This window comes from Protopterus annectens, chromosome 2.part0 (assembly GCF_019279795.1).
Source record: "Protopterus annectens isolate FY-2018-M chromosome 2.part0, PAN1.0, whole genome shotgun sequence".
In the NCBI taxonomy this organism is placed as follows: Eukaryota; Metazoa; Chordata; order Ceratodontiformes; family Protopteridae; genus Protopterus; species Protopterus annectens.
The window spans coordinates 217,430,613-217,444,443 of record NC_056728.1 but is presented as its reverse complement, the minus strand read 5'-3'; the positions used below and the strand labels follow the sequence as shown (position 1 = coordinate 217,444,443).

At 42.7% G+C, this 13,831-nt stretch overlaps 1 protein-coding gene across 1 annotated transcript in view; it reads right to left on the bottom strand.

Annotated features, from left to right (window-relative positions):
- Nucleotides 1-13,831, bottom strand: part of COQ10B (coenzyme Q10B) — an 860,158-nt gene that overhangs the window by 771,347 nt on the left and 74,980 nt on the right. Inside the window, exon 2 of the mRNA XM_044060303.1 lies at nt 11,048-11,194. Within this exon, the coding sequence (XP_043916238.1) occupies nt 11,048-11,194 (147 nt within the window). The remainder of the gene's footprint in view (nt 1-11,047; nt 11,195-13,831) is intronic.

Here is a 13,831-nt window from a genome sequence, read left to right as displayed (position 1 = left end):
ATTAAAGCCCCCCCCCCCACCCCTGGAGGAACCTCCTCCTTCTGTGTCTTGGAAAATACCTTGGGACTTTTTGAACCTCATTTTCCAGCCAATCTGCTAATTCCAGGAGTAGGATCTTTGGAGGGGGGGGCAAAAAAATGTATGCCCACGGCAGACAAGGTCTTCCAATCCTTCTCACACCTGGACAGTGTTTCCTTTACTTTAGGGCCAAAAAGAGTAGAGTAGTTCCATCAAAGGGGGCATTGACGAAATTGGACTTAAGTGGTTCCGCAAAATCACACAAGTGCATCCAGGCATGCCTCCTAAGGGAAATGCCTGAACCTGCTGTTCTTGAGGTCCCTTCTGCTATGCTGGAAACTAACCTCATACAACTACTGGATACGGACTGTAGGGTTGCCAACTGAGAGGTTACTGAACCTTGAACCTCTTCAGAAATGGCTCCCATGAAAGTATTTGATAATTCCTTAGTCAAATCTTTCTGAAGTCGAACAAAGTGTGCCAAATAGTTCAGTGACCATAAAGCAAAGGTAGCTGAAGCAAAGACATGCTTTCCCAATCTGCCTGTCACCCTTAACACCCTGTTGGGGAGATGGACAGTGGAACTCTTATCGGGTAGTTCCCTCTTTGTGGCCACTGCAACAACCATGGCTTTAGCCTGTCCAGTCTCTGAGTATGGGTTTCATGCAGTCAGGTTTCTTCCAAGCCTGCCAACAGATCATGTCAACAAGCTCTTTGGTGGGGGAGTCACCCAAGAGGTAGATGGTCTGGCACCGAAAGTATTTAGGAGAACAGATTCCTCCGGCACAGGGTTAGAGGGAGTCCAGCCACCTCTCTAAGTATTTCTACAATGTCTCTAAAGGGGACATCTTCAGGAGGTGACTGTGGGGATCCTTTGCCCTCATCAAAATCTGTGTCTTCGGTGATGGACTCCTGTGAGGAGTCTAGGTGCTTCCTCTTGCAAGTCATCTTCCTGGGAACTTCCTCAGTAAGATGCTCTGGGGAAGTCTTGGAAGAGAAAATCAAATTAAAATTCCCTGAGAGGAAGCCTGAGGCTTCGATACTGAATGCCCCTGTGGAGAAAGGTGGCGATGCTCTTGACGCTATGGTATTATGGTAGAATATCAAGGATCTGAGGGGGAAGGCTCCGTCGTCAGGTCTGCCGAGGCAGAGAACACTCTTCGCAGCCTCAAAGGCAGAGCCTGAAGGAACTAGAGAGGGGCTCCAATCTGAGAAAATAAGTTTCTGAATCACTCCCCTCCGCTCTGTCGGCAATACCCCTGAGGTGGAAGCCAGAGCCTAACTGAGGAGCATAGACGGCTCCAAAAATTTTGCAGTCTAATGCCGCACCTCAGATCTGAGAGCTCTCCACTTCCAAAAGGATTGGAGTTCTCAGAGACAATGTCGGATCTGAGGATAAGGAGATCCTAGGATCTGAGACTGACGGATCCGGACGGCTAGGATCCTGTAACTCTAAAATAACAGAAGGTGTTAGAAGAGGAATTTGCAAGAGGGGTGGAAGGTCGGGTAACCCGACCCAGAGGGGTAGGCACTGAAGGAAATCCAATCTGCCCCTGTGCCGAGAGGATCTTTCTCACCACTCTCCCCACATCTTCTTTTGTGAAAATTCTAGAGTAATGAATGGAGTAAATGGAAGGAGATGCTGGTCTCTTTAAAAATGGTGATGGAAGTTTGCCAGGAATTTGATCCACGGGCAGAGAGCATCTGGTCTGAGGGCAATAGTTCTGTCTGCCGTGGCATACAGCACTCTTCCCAACCTCAAAGGCAGAGTTCAAAGAAGCTACACAGGGGCTCTGATCTGAGAAAATAGGTTTCTGAATCATCACTCCTCTCCACTCCATCAGCAATACCCCCGAGGTGGAAGCCAGAGCCAAACTATCCAATGTCAAGTCTCTTAGGAGCATAGACAGCTTTGAAAATTTCAGAGATGAATGCTACACCTCAGATCCAACAGGCACGCTTTGACTCCAAGAACTCTTTGGATCAGAAAGGACTGCAGGTTTCAATTACAACGTCAGATCTGAGGATACAGAGATCCTCGGATCTGAGACTTTCGGATCCAGACAGCTAGGATCCTGTTACTCTAAAATAACAGACGGTGTTACAGGAGGAATTTGCAGGGGGGGTGGGTGAAAGTTCTGGTAACTTGACCCAAAGGGGTAGGCGACGAAGGAAAACCAATCTACCCCCTGTGCCAAGAGGATCTTTGTCTCCACTCTCTCTACATCTTCAGTGAAGCTTCTAGAGGAATGAATAGAGTAAATGGATGGAGATGCTGGTCTCTGTAAAAATGGTGATGGAAGTTTGTCAGGAACTGGATCCACAGACAAAGAGTATCTGGTTCGAGGGCAAAAGAGTGTCTCCAAGAGTTCTGTTAGAGTCTGATCCGATAAGGTATGATCCGATGGCTTTGAAGTCTTCTGATCCGACCAGGCCAATATCTGATCTGTAACATTTTGCTTTGACCTCGTGGGATCAGAAAAAGTAATCGGATCCTGCACTTTTAACTTTTTCTGATCTGGGGTTTGAGACTGGTTCTTTTGAACTTCTCTTCAGAGAAAAGTTTGAAGAGGATTCTGACGAAGTAGAAGGACTTGGGAGACTGGGATATTGCTTCTCCAAAGGAAGATGGGATGAAGCCTTTCAAAATTAGCTTATTTTTACACAAAGAGAGAGCTTGAGGGTTAAATCCATGGCAACACAACAATCCTCTTGCAAATGCAGAGGGCCCAAACAGTACACACAGAGTGTGGGCATGTGAAAGTGGCAGTTTATGCCCGCACTTTGAACACTTTTTAAAACCTGCAGGTTTGTCAGCCGTGATACAATATCTAGTCAGTGACAATAGCAATAACAGTAAAACTGGAAATACAAGACAATACTAATAATATCTAGCAAATACTGCCGCGGTGGTGAAGTGGTAGTGTTGTTGCCTCACAACAAGAGGTTCTCCCGTTAGATTCTCGGCTGGAGTGCGGGGAGTGCCTTCTGTGTGGAGTCTGCATGTCCTCCCCACAGTTGGGTGGGCGTTTGAAAGACATGCGTAAATGGGCGTGCCATCGCTGAAGGTTGAACGTCGAGCTGGCACCTCGGCATTCATGAAAATCTACTGTCAATCGGGAGTCTAACCAGGAAAAGCTGAAAGACAACAACTAATAATATCTAGCAAAAACTTTGGTAGGAAAGATAAAGTACAGTTTTGTACCTACCATAAATGTAAATGTCCGATAGATATGCAACTGCAGTCCTGACATATGGGTTGTCCTGCCTCAGGCAGCCCCTCGGTCGGCCGGATTCCAAAGTCTGGGTCCGGCGTCGGCTGATGTCGCCTCTTCCCCGACGTCAGAGCGGCTGGGGTATAAAAGCATCAGCCGACGCCATCTTCTTCAGTGTTTCTTGCCCCAGATGCCAGGTGCCCTCCAAGGAAGGCTAAATTTAGAGAATGGATAAAATTCCAGACATGCACAATAGTAATAAACAGATACACCATAAAAGCTATCCCCAGCTAAGTTGGAAAAGGGGTAGTGGACCCAAAAAAGTAAATTACAGAGGGGTAGGAGGGAGGGTAAACCTGACTGCAGTTTGCATATCTATCGGACATCTACATTTATGGTAGTTACAAAACTGTACTATGTCCTTCAAGAATACAACTGCAGTCCTGACATATGGGTTGAATACCAAAGCCAAGCTGGGGGTGGTAGGATCTAAGAAAAAGATGGTGTAGCTAAATGCCCTGCAGGACTGCCGAAGCAAAGCCTGCTCGGGATCTGGAGTATAAAGGCAGGTTGTAGTGTTTGGAAAATGTATGCACGGAGCTCCATGTAGCAGCTTCTAGAATGTCCTTTGTAGCCACCCCTCTTAGAAAGGCTGTGGAGGTGGCTATAGCTCTGGTGGAGTGTGGCCTGATATTGGCTGGCACACCTTTTCCATGGAAAGAGTAACAGAATCTGATGCAGTGTCCAATCCATTTTGAAATTGTTTGTTTGAAAATTGCCTTTCCTTGCACTCCAGCAGCATAAGCTACAAATAGTTGGTCAGACTTTCTGTTGGCCTTTGTTCTGTCCAAGTAGTAGCGTAATTGTCTGTGTATGTCCAAAGTGTGCAGCAGCTTTTCTCCTTTATTTTGAGGATTGGGAAAGAAAGTAGGCAGGTGAATTGCTTGATTTAGAGACACCCTGGATATCACTTTTGGCATGAATGAAGGATTGGTTCTTAAAGAAACTCTGTCCTGATGAAAAATGAGGAATGGAGGTACTGCCATGAGGGCCTGCATCTCCGAGACTCTTCTTGCTGAGGTAACTGCCAACAGGAAAACTGTTTTCCAGGAGAGACATTGCATTTCTGAAGATGCTGCTGGCTCAAAAGGAGGAAGAGTTAATTTTTCCAAGATGAAGTTGAGGTCCCATGCAGGCACTGGTGGTTTCCTGGGAGGTTTGATATTCTTTATCCCTCTTAGAAACTGTCTTAGCAAAGGATGTGAAAACACAGGTGGATCACAGTTGTATTTTTCTGAGATTGCTGAAGCGTGTATTTTTATGGAAGAATATGAAAGGCCACTATGAAGCATTTCTGCTATGTATTCTAGTATCTGTGGCATGCTTATTACTGATGCATCCTGACCCTTGTTGGCATTCCAGGTGATGAATCTCTTCCATTTGGCTGAATAAGTTTTTCTGGTGGAAGGTCTGCGTGCTTCCAGTAAGATCTCTTGAACTTTTTTTGGAGAGAGAGATATGGGTAGAAGTCATGGGACCCTCCAAGCTGTCAGCTGCAATGTTTGCAGGATGGGATGAACAGTCCTGTATTTGTGCTGAGTTAGAAGCAGAGGCCATTGAGGCAGGGGTCACGGCTTGGTGCGAGATATGCTCCTTAGTAATGGATACCAGTGCTGCCTTGGCCAGTCTGGAGCTATCAAAATACCTTTCGGTTGTTCTGCTTTGATCTTCAGTAACACCTTGGTCAGTAATGGTAGAGGTGGGAATGCATAGATTGTCAGAGAATTCCGGCTGAAGGAGAGAGCATCCATTCTCCAGGCTTGAGGATGGTGTGTCCTCGAACAGAACTTCTTCAGATGATGATTGAGGTGAGAGGCAAAGAGATCTATGTCCGGCCTTCCCCATGCATGAGTTATTTGTGAAAAAATGCCTGGATGCAGCATCCATTCGTGCGGGTCCAAAATGTTTCTGCTTAGACAGTCCACCAGAACACTGTCCTTGCCTGGAACAAACTGGGATTGCAAATGTAAGTTCAGTTTCAGGGCCTTTTCCCAAAGAGTCATTGTTAGTCTGCAGAGGGGGTAAGAATGAGTGCCTCCCTGTTTGTTTATGTACCACATGACAGTGGTGTTGTCTGTCTTTATTAGCAGATGACCTTGCTGAAGAAATTTTCCGAAGGCCTCGATTGCATGAATCACTGCCAACATCTCTTTTTGATTTATGTGCAGATGCATTTCCCGGGGAGCCCATTGCCCTTGCATGCATCTGCCCTCCATGTGCGCCCCCCCATCCATGATCTGAGGCGTCTGTTGTAATGGTTTGAATTGCTTGAAGTTTGTTGAAAGACATGCCTTTGTTTAATTGACTTGCTTGTGCCCACCACAAAAATTCCTTTTGAAGACATGGAATGAGTGGTATAATTTCTTCTAAGTTGTGGCTGTGTTGAGACCATAAACTTTTTAGGTACCATTGTAGTTTTCTCATGTGTAGTCTTGCCAGTGGAATCAGAAGAATGCAAGATGCCATGAAACCCAGGGCCTGCAGGATTTTCCTTGCAGTCATCTGGGTGAGCTTTGCTAGGCTTTTGAAGTAATCTGGTAATTGCTCTTGTTTTTCTTCTGTGAGGAAAGCCATTTGTGAGTTTGCGTCCAGTTTGGCTCCTAGAAAAATTATTTGTTGGGATGGCAGTAGTCTTGATTTTTGAATGTTGACTGTGTATCCCAAAGCCTGTAGTAAGTGTATGACATAGTCCAAGTTTCTTATCAAGGCTTGTTTGCTGTCCGCTTGTATAAGGCAGTCGTCCAGGTAAGGGTATATTTGTATCCCCTGGAGTCTGCAATGTGCAATTACTCATGCCAGGCATTTCGTGAATACTCTGGGCGCAGTAGATAAGCCAAACGGCAATGCTGACAATTGATAATGCTCTGACCCTGCAAGAAATCTGAGGTATCTTCTGCAACTCTGTCTGATTGGGACATGCAGGTATGCCTCCTTGAGGTCCAGAGTAACCAGCCAAGACCCCTTGCCCAGCATGGGAAGAAGTTTCTGTAACGTCAGCATTTTGAATTTTGGCACAATGAGAAAAGTGTTTAGAGCGGACAAGTCCAGTATAGGTCTCCATTGCTTTTCTTTTCTTGGAACAAGGAACAGTCTTGAGTATAATCCCAGAACTTGTTCCTGAGGAGGAACCTTTTCTATTGCTTTGATCCGTAACAGGTTTGAAACTTGTATGAGTGCCTCTGCCCTTTGATTTTGTGGCAGGTTTGGCATGCCTTGTCTTGTTGGTAAGGTATGGAAGTTGAACCTGTAACCTTTGTCTATTATGTCCAGAATCCATTTGTCCTTTGTTAAAACGTGCCAATTCTTTGAAAATAAGGATAATTTTCCACCTAAAGGTGCTTCTCTTTGAGCCTTGGTCGGTGGTGTCAAAGTCAAGTCATTGTGAGTGTCCCTGTGGAGCAGTAGAAGTCCCTGCGCCACTTCTCTGATTAGTTGGTTGCCATTGGCGGCCCCTGTAGGTGCCTCGGTATTGCCCTCTACCTCGAGCATGCCTGTTTTTTCCCCTTTGGAACTTGTCAGTGTCTGGAAAGGACCAATTCTTTGAAGGCCAATTCCTGCTGAACCTCGGTGGCTGAACCTGGAGGAAATCTTTGACTGTTTGTACTGATTTAGCCTTTTCCTCAACAGATTTCAACACATCCTGTGCATTAGCACCAAATAGCTTCTGTTTTTCCAGAGGTGCATCTAGGAGCTTTACTTTAACATGATCTGGCAATGCCTGTTCTTTCAACCAAGCATGTCTACGTATGACGGCCCCTGTTATAGCTGCCCTACATGAAGCTTCCAATGCATCATAACCACACTGAAGAAAATGATTGCTAACCTGCTGAGTATTATGAACCAAATCCTGCAAGGCCTTTCTATCTAAAGGCTCAGGAGCGGCTAACTTTTTCTGCAAATCATCCATCAAGAAATCCTGATACTGAAACATATGAAAAAGACAGTTAAGTGCCCTCATGGCAAGGGTGGTTGAGGTATAAACTTTTTTGCCCCATCTCTCCAAGGACCTAGATTCCCTGTCTGTGGGCAAAGGGTTTTTGGCCGTGGAGGTGGCCACTCCTTTGGGCCCCTGAGAATTAGTTTCTAGATCCACAGAGTGGGCCTTAAAGAGATGCTTATGAGTTTCAGGAACCCTGTAATATCTGTCTGGCTTGACAGGAGCAGGAGGGAGAGAATCAGGGGAAGCACTGGAGTCTGAGTACACATCATCCAATACATCTAACACTGGTGGAATAGCTAAAGGCCTGTGCTGGGATAACTTAAGGAAAGTACGTAGCCTTTTCCTGGAGTCAGAGAAATCCTGGCCCTGCCACTGAAAATGCTCTCTCATGGAGTGGAGAATTTCTCCGAAAGAAATATCCTCTGGAGGAGAGGCAGAGGGAATGGATTCATCAGCATCAGAATCATCGTAGGCCTGGAAGGATTCTTCCTGGGAATCTGAATGGTCTGAGTCCCCAGAGGCTTCATCTGAGGAAAGGGTATCTGTCTGCTCAACCCTAGGCCTTTTATGTGCAGGCGGCTGAGAACCTCTGTCTGGATGTGCCTGAGAGCCTCTGATTAAAGAAATTAGATCTGCAGCTAAAGTCATGATCTGTTTATCAGAAGTGGAACCCTGGGAAAAGGATTTAGGAGGGTGAGCCTTAGCCTGGCTGGCAGCTTTAGCACGTGTGTAGGCCTTGATGGACATAGAGACCGGAGGCCTAGCTGCCCCACGTGCTGGAGTAACTTTATCCACCGGTATGGTGTCAGGTAATTCCTGGGCTTCAGTTTCAGGAGTAAAACCAACAACCGGCACCGGGGTAACCTCCGGGACCGAAGTGTGCGGTAAAGCGGTGTTGTCGGTCTGGAGCGGTTGAATTACGGCCTCCGAAGAGACCGATGCACTCGCAGTAGGCTTTGGCGTGGGGTCGGTGGAAGTCACGGGCCGAGAATGTCGGTCCCGGTCCTTCCTTTTTTTGGAAATATGTGTTGTCGGTTGTTCCGATGGCATGATATAGGAGAAATTTTCCCCAAAAAAGTCTTCAGCAAAATCTGCCCGGCGCCTGAGTGTGCACTTACTGAAGCAAGCACAGGCAGCACAGGTCGAGACGTTGTGGTCTGGGCCCAGGCAGGGAAGGCAGTAAGAATGGAAGTCCTTATGAGGTATTTGTTTACCACAAGACAAACAATTATTAACTTTTGCAGTTTTATCTGACATCGGCTGAGGCAAGAAAAGGTTCCCCAACGGGGTACTTAGCTTTTTGATGACTTCGGTAACTGAAAACACAGAAGCAGGCCGACCGGCACTTGCGAACTGCTTCTGCTTCGGGCACTGCGCGGCAAGAAAGACTGAAGAAGATGGCGTCGGCTGATGCTTTTATACCCCAGCCGCTCTGACGTCGGGGAAGAGGCGACATCAGCCGACGCCGGACCCAGACTTTGGAATCCGGCCGACCAAGGGGCTGCCTGAGGCAGGACAACCCATATGTCAGGACTGCAGTTGCATTCTTGAAGGACATCAATGGCATAGAGAGAACTATGACGGAGTCATAAGGGAAAGGGAGATACTAACGATAGTATCCAAGTGTACTAAATACGAAAAAAAACAGCAACAATAGAAAACTACAAATACAACACACTAATTATAATAGCTAAGAGGGAAAGAAAGGGTAAGGGAATACCAAAAATGGCGGAGATAAAGATCCAAGACAATTATGAAAAAGTCGTAAGGGAAAGGGAGCTGTATATCTGGAAAATAGGAGAAGGGCAGAAAAAAACATTATACAATTATCAATGACAAATAATGAAACTATCTGAAGAAGTAACAGAGAGATTTTTACTTATCCAAAAAAAAAAGATCGAGCGAGATGGTAGACCACATCCAATAGACAGAAGTGGCAAAGGAGATCTGAGGTAATGTGGTAGCTGCACTGTGGGTAGGGAGAAGCTTGAGAGATTTGGTGGCTGCAAACTTAACAACGGCTGAGTCAGATCCAAAGGATTGGATCCAAATTCACTTGAGGACAGAATGACGACCGACAACATCAGATGGAATTTTTCTTACCTTACCCTAGCCTTTTTTAATACTTTTAAGACTCCAAGAAAAAACGTTTGCAATAAAACAAAATTTAAACTATGACAAACTGTACTAAGACCAAAATCAAAAAGTAATGGAAACATCCGAACCTTAAATGCATAAAATCCAAAAATCAATGCAGTTAAATAGAGCTCTTGCAGTACCTCTCTGCAAGCAAGACTTTCCTTGTAACTATCACACTGACAGCACATCCTTGAAACTTGATTTCATAGTTAGGAATCTGGAAACTTATGTTGACAACAAACCATGATGTATATACTATTGTAAGGAGGTCCTTTTTCACTGCACAATTTATTTTTAAAGGTATGGCCTCCAGGACCAGGGATGTAATCATTCAACTCAACTCTGCTCTAATTAGGCCAGTCATTGAATATAATGCCCCTTTCAGTATGCACCTTTCCAAACACTTATCACAACTGGAATAAACTACAATGCTTTCTCACTATAAAAAGCAAAGGACTAAATCATACAACTGTGCACATAAAGCCTTGTCCCCTTTATCAGTATCTTACAGACTATTAAGAGGCAACCCCTGCCTCAAGTATACAGCCTCAACTGAACCTGTCCTGCCAGACCTCTTATACATTTACAAATCCAATGGTAGCCTGAATACCCATTCAAGGGATCTCAGTCTCTTCTGCAACATAAATATAACATGATGGAAGAATAGTTATAATTGGTATATATTATAGTGTCCCTTCTATGGAACTGTCCACTATACACAAAGTTCTTCTCTTACTCTGTTCAAATGCAACTTGTATAAATAGATGGGAATCTGCAAATTTACCCCCAATTTAGCACAGATATCCCCGATGGATAGTGTTAACAAGTAAATATCCCAACATATCCTTGTTTTACCAGACTCAGGTTTATTAAGACACAAAACAAGAGCTAAAAAGCTACCATGGAAATATAAGGCTAGGCTTCTTAAGATCCTCACAGGTCAATAATCTAGTAAGTACCTATGAATCTATGAACCTATAGTGCCAGGCATAATATACCTACAGAAATACTACAATCAATCCAAGTTTTGAAATCATAACAAACAGAAGAAACAGCACAGATCATAAGACAAGGAATGAGTCAAAGACTGGATCCAAATTTAAAAAAAAAAAAAAAAAAAAAAAAACTCAAATAAATTGCAGACATGTTAATCTCAAGTAAATATCCTAATGGTCCATTTCAACCAGGTTCCTTCCTTCCTCCAGAAAGTGTGTTGTCAAGTTTTCTCCAATAATGCTGTACAAAGTGAAGGGTTTACCAACAGACAAGCAAACACATATAATAAACAAGCTGAAACAAACATTTATTAACAAACTGTTTTTAATGGACTCTAAATACTGCAATGGATTAATTTCTTAATCTTCTACTGTGCCTCAATTAACGATATTCTTAAAATGAGATCTAAATATTTTTTTTTTCTTTGCAATTTTTATTGGCTTCGTTTATTATTGAAAAACAGTTACTACCCAACATCTGGTACACAAAAGGCAAAGTCTGTTTTCCTAAATGAAACTTAAAAAAAAAATGTTTTTAAACAAAACTGCATACAGTTCCTGAAACTACAACTATCAGTGTATGCAAACAGAATCAAACCAATGGGACATCATTTACAATCAATACATTTTAATTTAACTCCTCCTTCAAAGCAAAACAGATTTAGTTCAGCAATACAAACCCAATTATTCTCCTCTCTGAATATTCCTTCCGTTTGTTTATCAGTGGTGCAGCAATGTTAAAGAAGAGTCTTCTGAAATGAAATACTGCTGTTGAAGCCTTTGGACAAGCAGACCTGGATATCAAAACACCACAGGAAGAAAAATGTCTAGAAAAAACAAATAAAAAGAAGAGCATGAAACTGAAAAGGTTGTCAAACATGTGTACACTTGAATCCAAAATAAAGTTAGAACTAGCAGCCTCATGTATAATAGGTTTCTGGATAAATGTACATATATCAAGCTGGATTCCAAAGCAAATTATTCCTAGGCAAGACTTATCATAGAGCTACAAGCCTTCTCTGAATGCTTGTGAACTTAGCACAATGCCCATTTTTATGTAATCTAAACTCCACATATTGCAAACTTATTTTTTTCTCTGCACACCTCAACTGTCTTTTTTTTTTTTTTTGTAAAATGACCCTGATTTTTTTTTTAATATTTTGCCTTGTCCTTTCTAAAATGTTTGACTTTCTGGTAAATCACTGAGGATCACACTCAATGTCAGACATTACAGTTTCATACCTCTTATTGTTTGGGAAATGCATGTTGATGAAAAACCTTTTTGTCCTACTAACCTTTTAAAGGACCACTACGTGCTGCTTTTGCTGTTTTCTCATTTCCGAGGTCCTATTTTCCCTCATCTTTTTACTGTAGCACTCAGTTATATCACTTCAGGTATCCTAATTCACGATATTGATCATTTTTTTCATTGCCCGTTCTTACAGCTCCGGTACTGTGAGCCATCTTAAAGCATGAAACAGTCTCGCAGAGCTGTAGAGAACAGACAGGCGCTTTATACATTTGCTAATAACGCCCTTTGTTTTTTTTTTCCTTTTTTTCTCAATTGCTATGAAAGAACTGCCCAGGAACCACTTCCCTGAAGCCCTCATAAATTAAATATGCATGAGGTGTTTACGTAACCCTCCTGCAGCCAATAAAAATCCAATGCTGATTGACCGTGGGAACTACTCTATTCGGTGCAGTTGCTGGACGCGTCTGTTTTTTGAGGAATAACTACCATACCTGCTGATACCACACAAGTTCTTCAGTGCCAGTATGTTTCATTTTATATTAAAAAGGTATGTGCTTAATTCAAATCTCTACTGTCCTGTCTTTGTCCCGTAAATAAGCTATGCTCGGTACTATAAAAGAATGTAGCAGCCTAAGCCACATTTATTTAATCAACCGATGCTAAAAGCCTGAATGTAGCACTTGCATTTTATTCCAAACTGAAAATGTTGTGCCTGATGTATTTGCTGAAGCAGAGCCCGCAATTTTATTATGTGAATATGCACATCAAAACTGTTGGGAAACAGAGTTCTTGCTAGTACATACGAGAGAAGGGTGGTTTTGATCGCCACATTTATCAGAGTGAAGTTGTACAAGTGAAGATTGCTATTTGTAAATGATTATCTCTAGGTTAGATGCAAGCACAATTGTGAACATCCTAAACGAGTAGACACTAGAATGATTCACAATATAAATGCTTCACTGTTAGTTTAATTGTAAAATAAGTGAGATTTTCTCAACCAAGTGGTCCCAAAAATCAGAATTTATGCATTGCCTGTTTGCAGCATACGCGAAAAAAAATAGCACATTGCATTAGTAATTTCTGACATACTTAATTGCTGCGTTCATTTCTGATTTTTTTACAGCTCTGTTGCTTGTATGAAAAAACAAACGGAAAACATATAAAAAATAAGCTAATAATAATTTGTGGTGCAAAACTCTCAACTGGTGTGATTTACTTATAATGCCATGCTTCTGTGTTACTGATGTTCTTCGCAGACCTGTTAAGTAGCACATGTCATTATTACCATGTACACAAATTTTATATTACTTTCATTATTGTTACGTGTAGAAGACATTCAGCAAATTTTGGGTTTTCGATTAGGAATGGTCGATTAATTGGCGTTTGCTTTTCTAGACATTCGCTAATTCAATAGACCCGCACAGTCTTATGAAGTCGACTGGGATTCTCACAAGTTGCTCTCTACACTCAGAACTACAAAACTACATTTATTCCACTTCGGATGGAAAAGTGTATTCAAAACGTTGTGAATAGCAACCCCCCCCCCCAAAAAAAAGTACAGGAAGAATATCTGCAATAAATGGAAATTCTAAACATCCTGTTCTTAGAAAAGATACTGAAAAATATGAAATTACAAAATCTAATTATGGCATAAGCAAGTAGCAAAATTAATCTGTCTGCAAATATTCTAAAACAAGTACATCTTGCAAGGTGAGAGCCATATATACCTTCTACTGGTGTTTACTTTGCACAGTAACCAGTGATTGTTACTGTTAACTTAGAAATTCTTCATTGCCCCAAAACCAGCTTCCCCTCTTCAAGCCCTAACCTTTTCCACCTCCCTACTCATGTTATTGCAATTCAAATCAGGACTAAACTGTTCTGTGGTAAATAATGACCCGTTCTTGTCACATCAAAAATTCAATGGCGACTTAAGTTATGTTTTTTTCAGCCCATGTTTGTGAGACCTTCATCCATTTATTTTCATTGGCATTTAGCTTAGGAAGTTAAAGGGATGTTAGTGAGCAGTTTCTTGTGGTCTAATGGTGCAAGGTTTGATTCCCCCTGCCTCCAGTGCCTAGCTGTGACTGTGAGCAAGCCACTTAGCCAAACACTGCTCCCAGGCTGATTCTGAAAAAGGCCCATGGAGATCAGTCTTACTGCAAATATTCCAAATCTCAGTACCCCAAATTGTCGCAATCTAAATCTACAA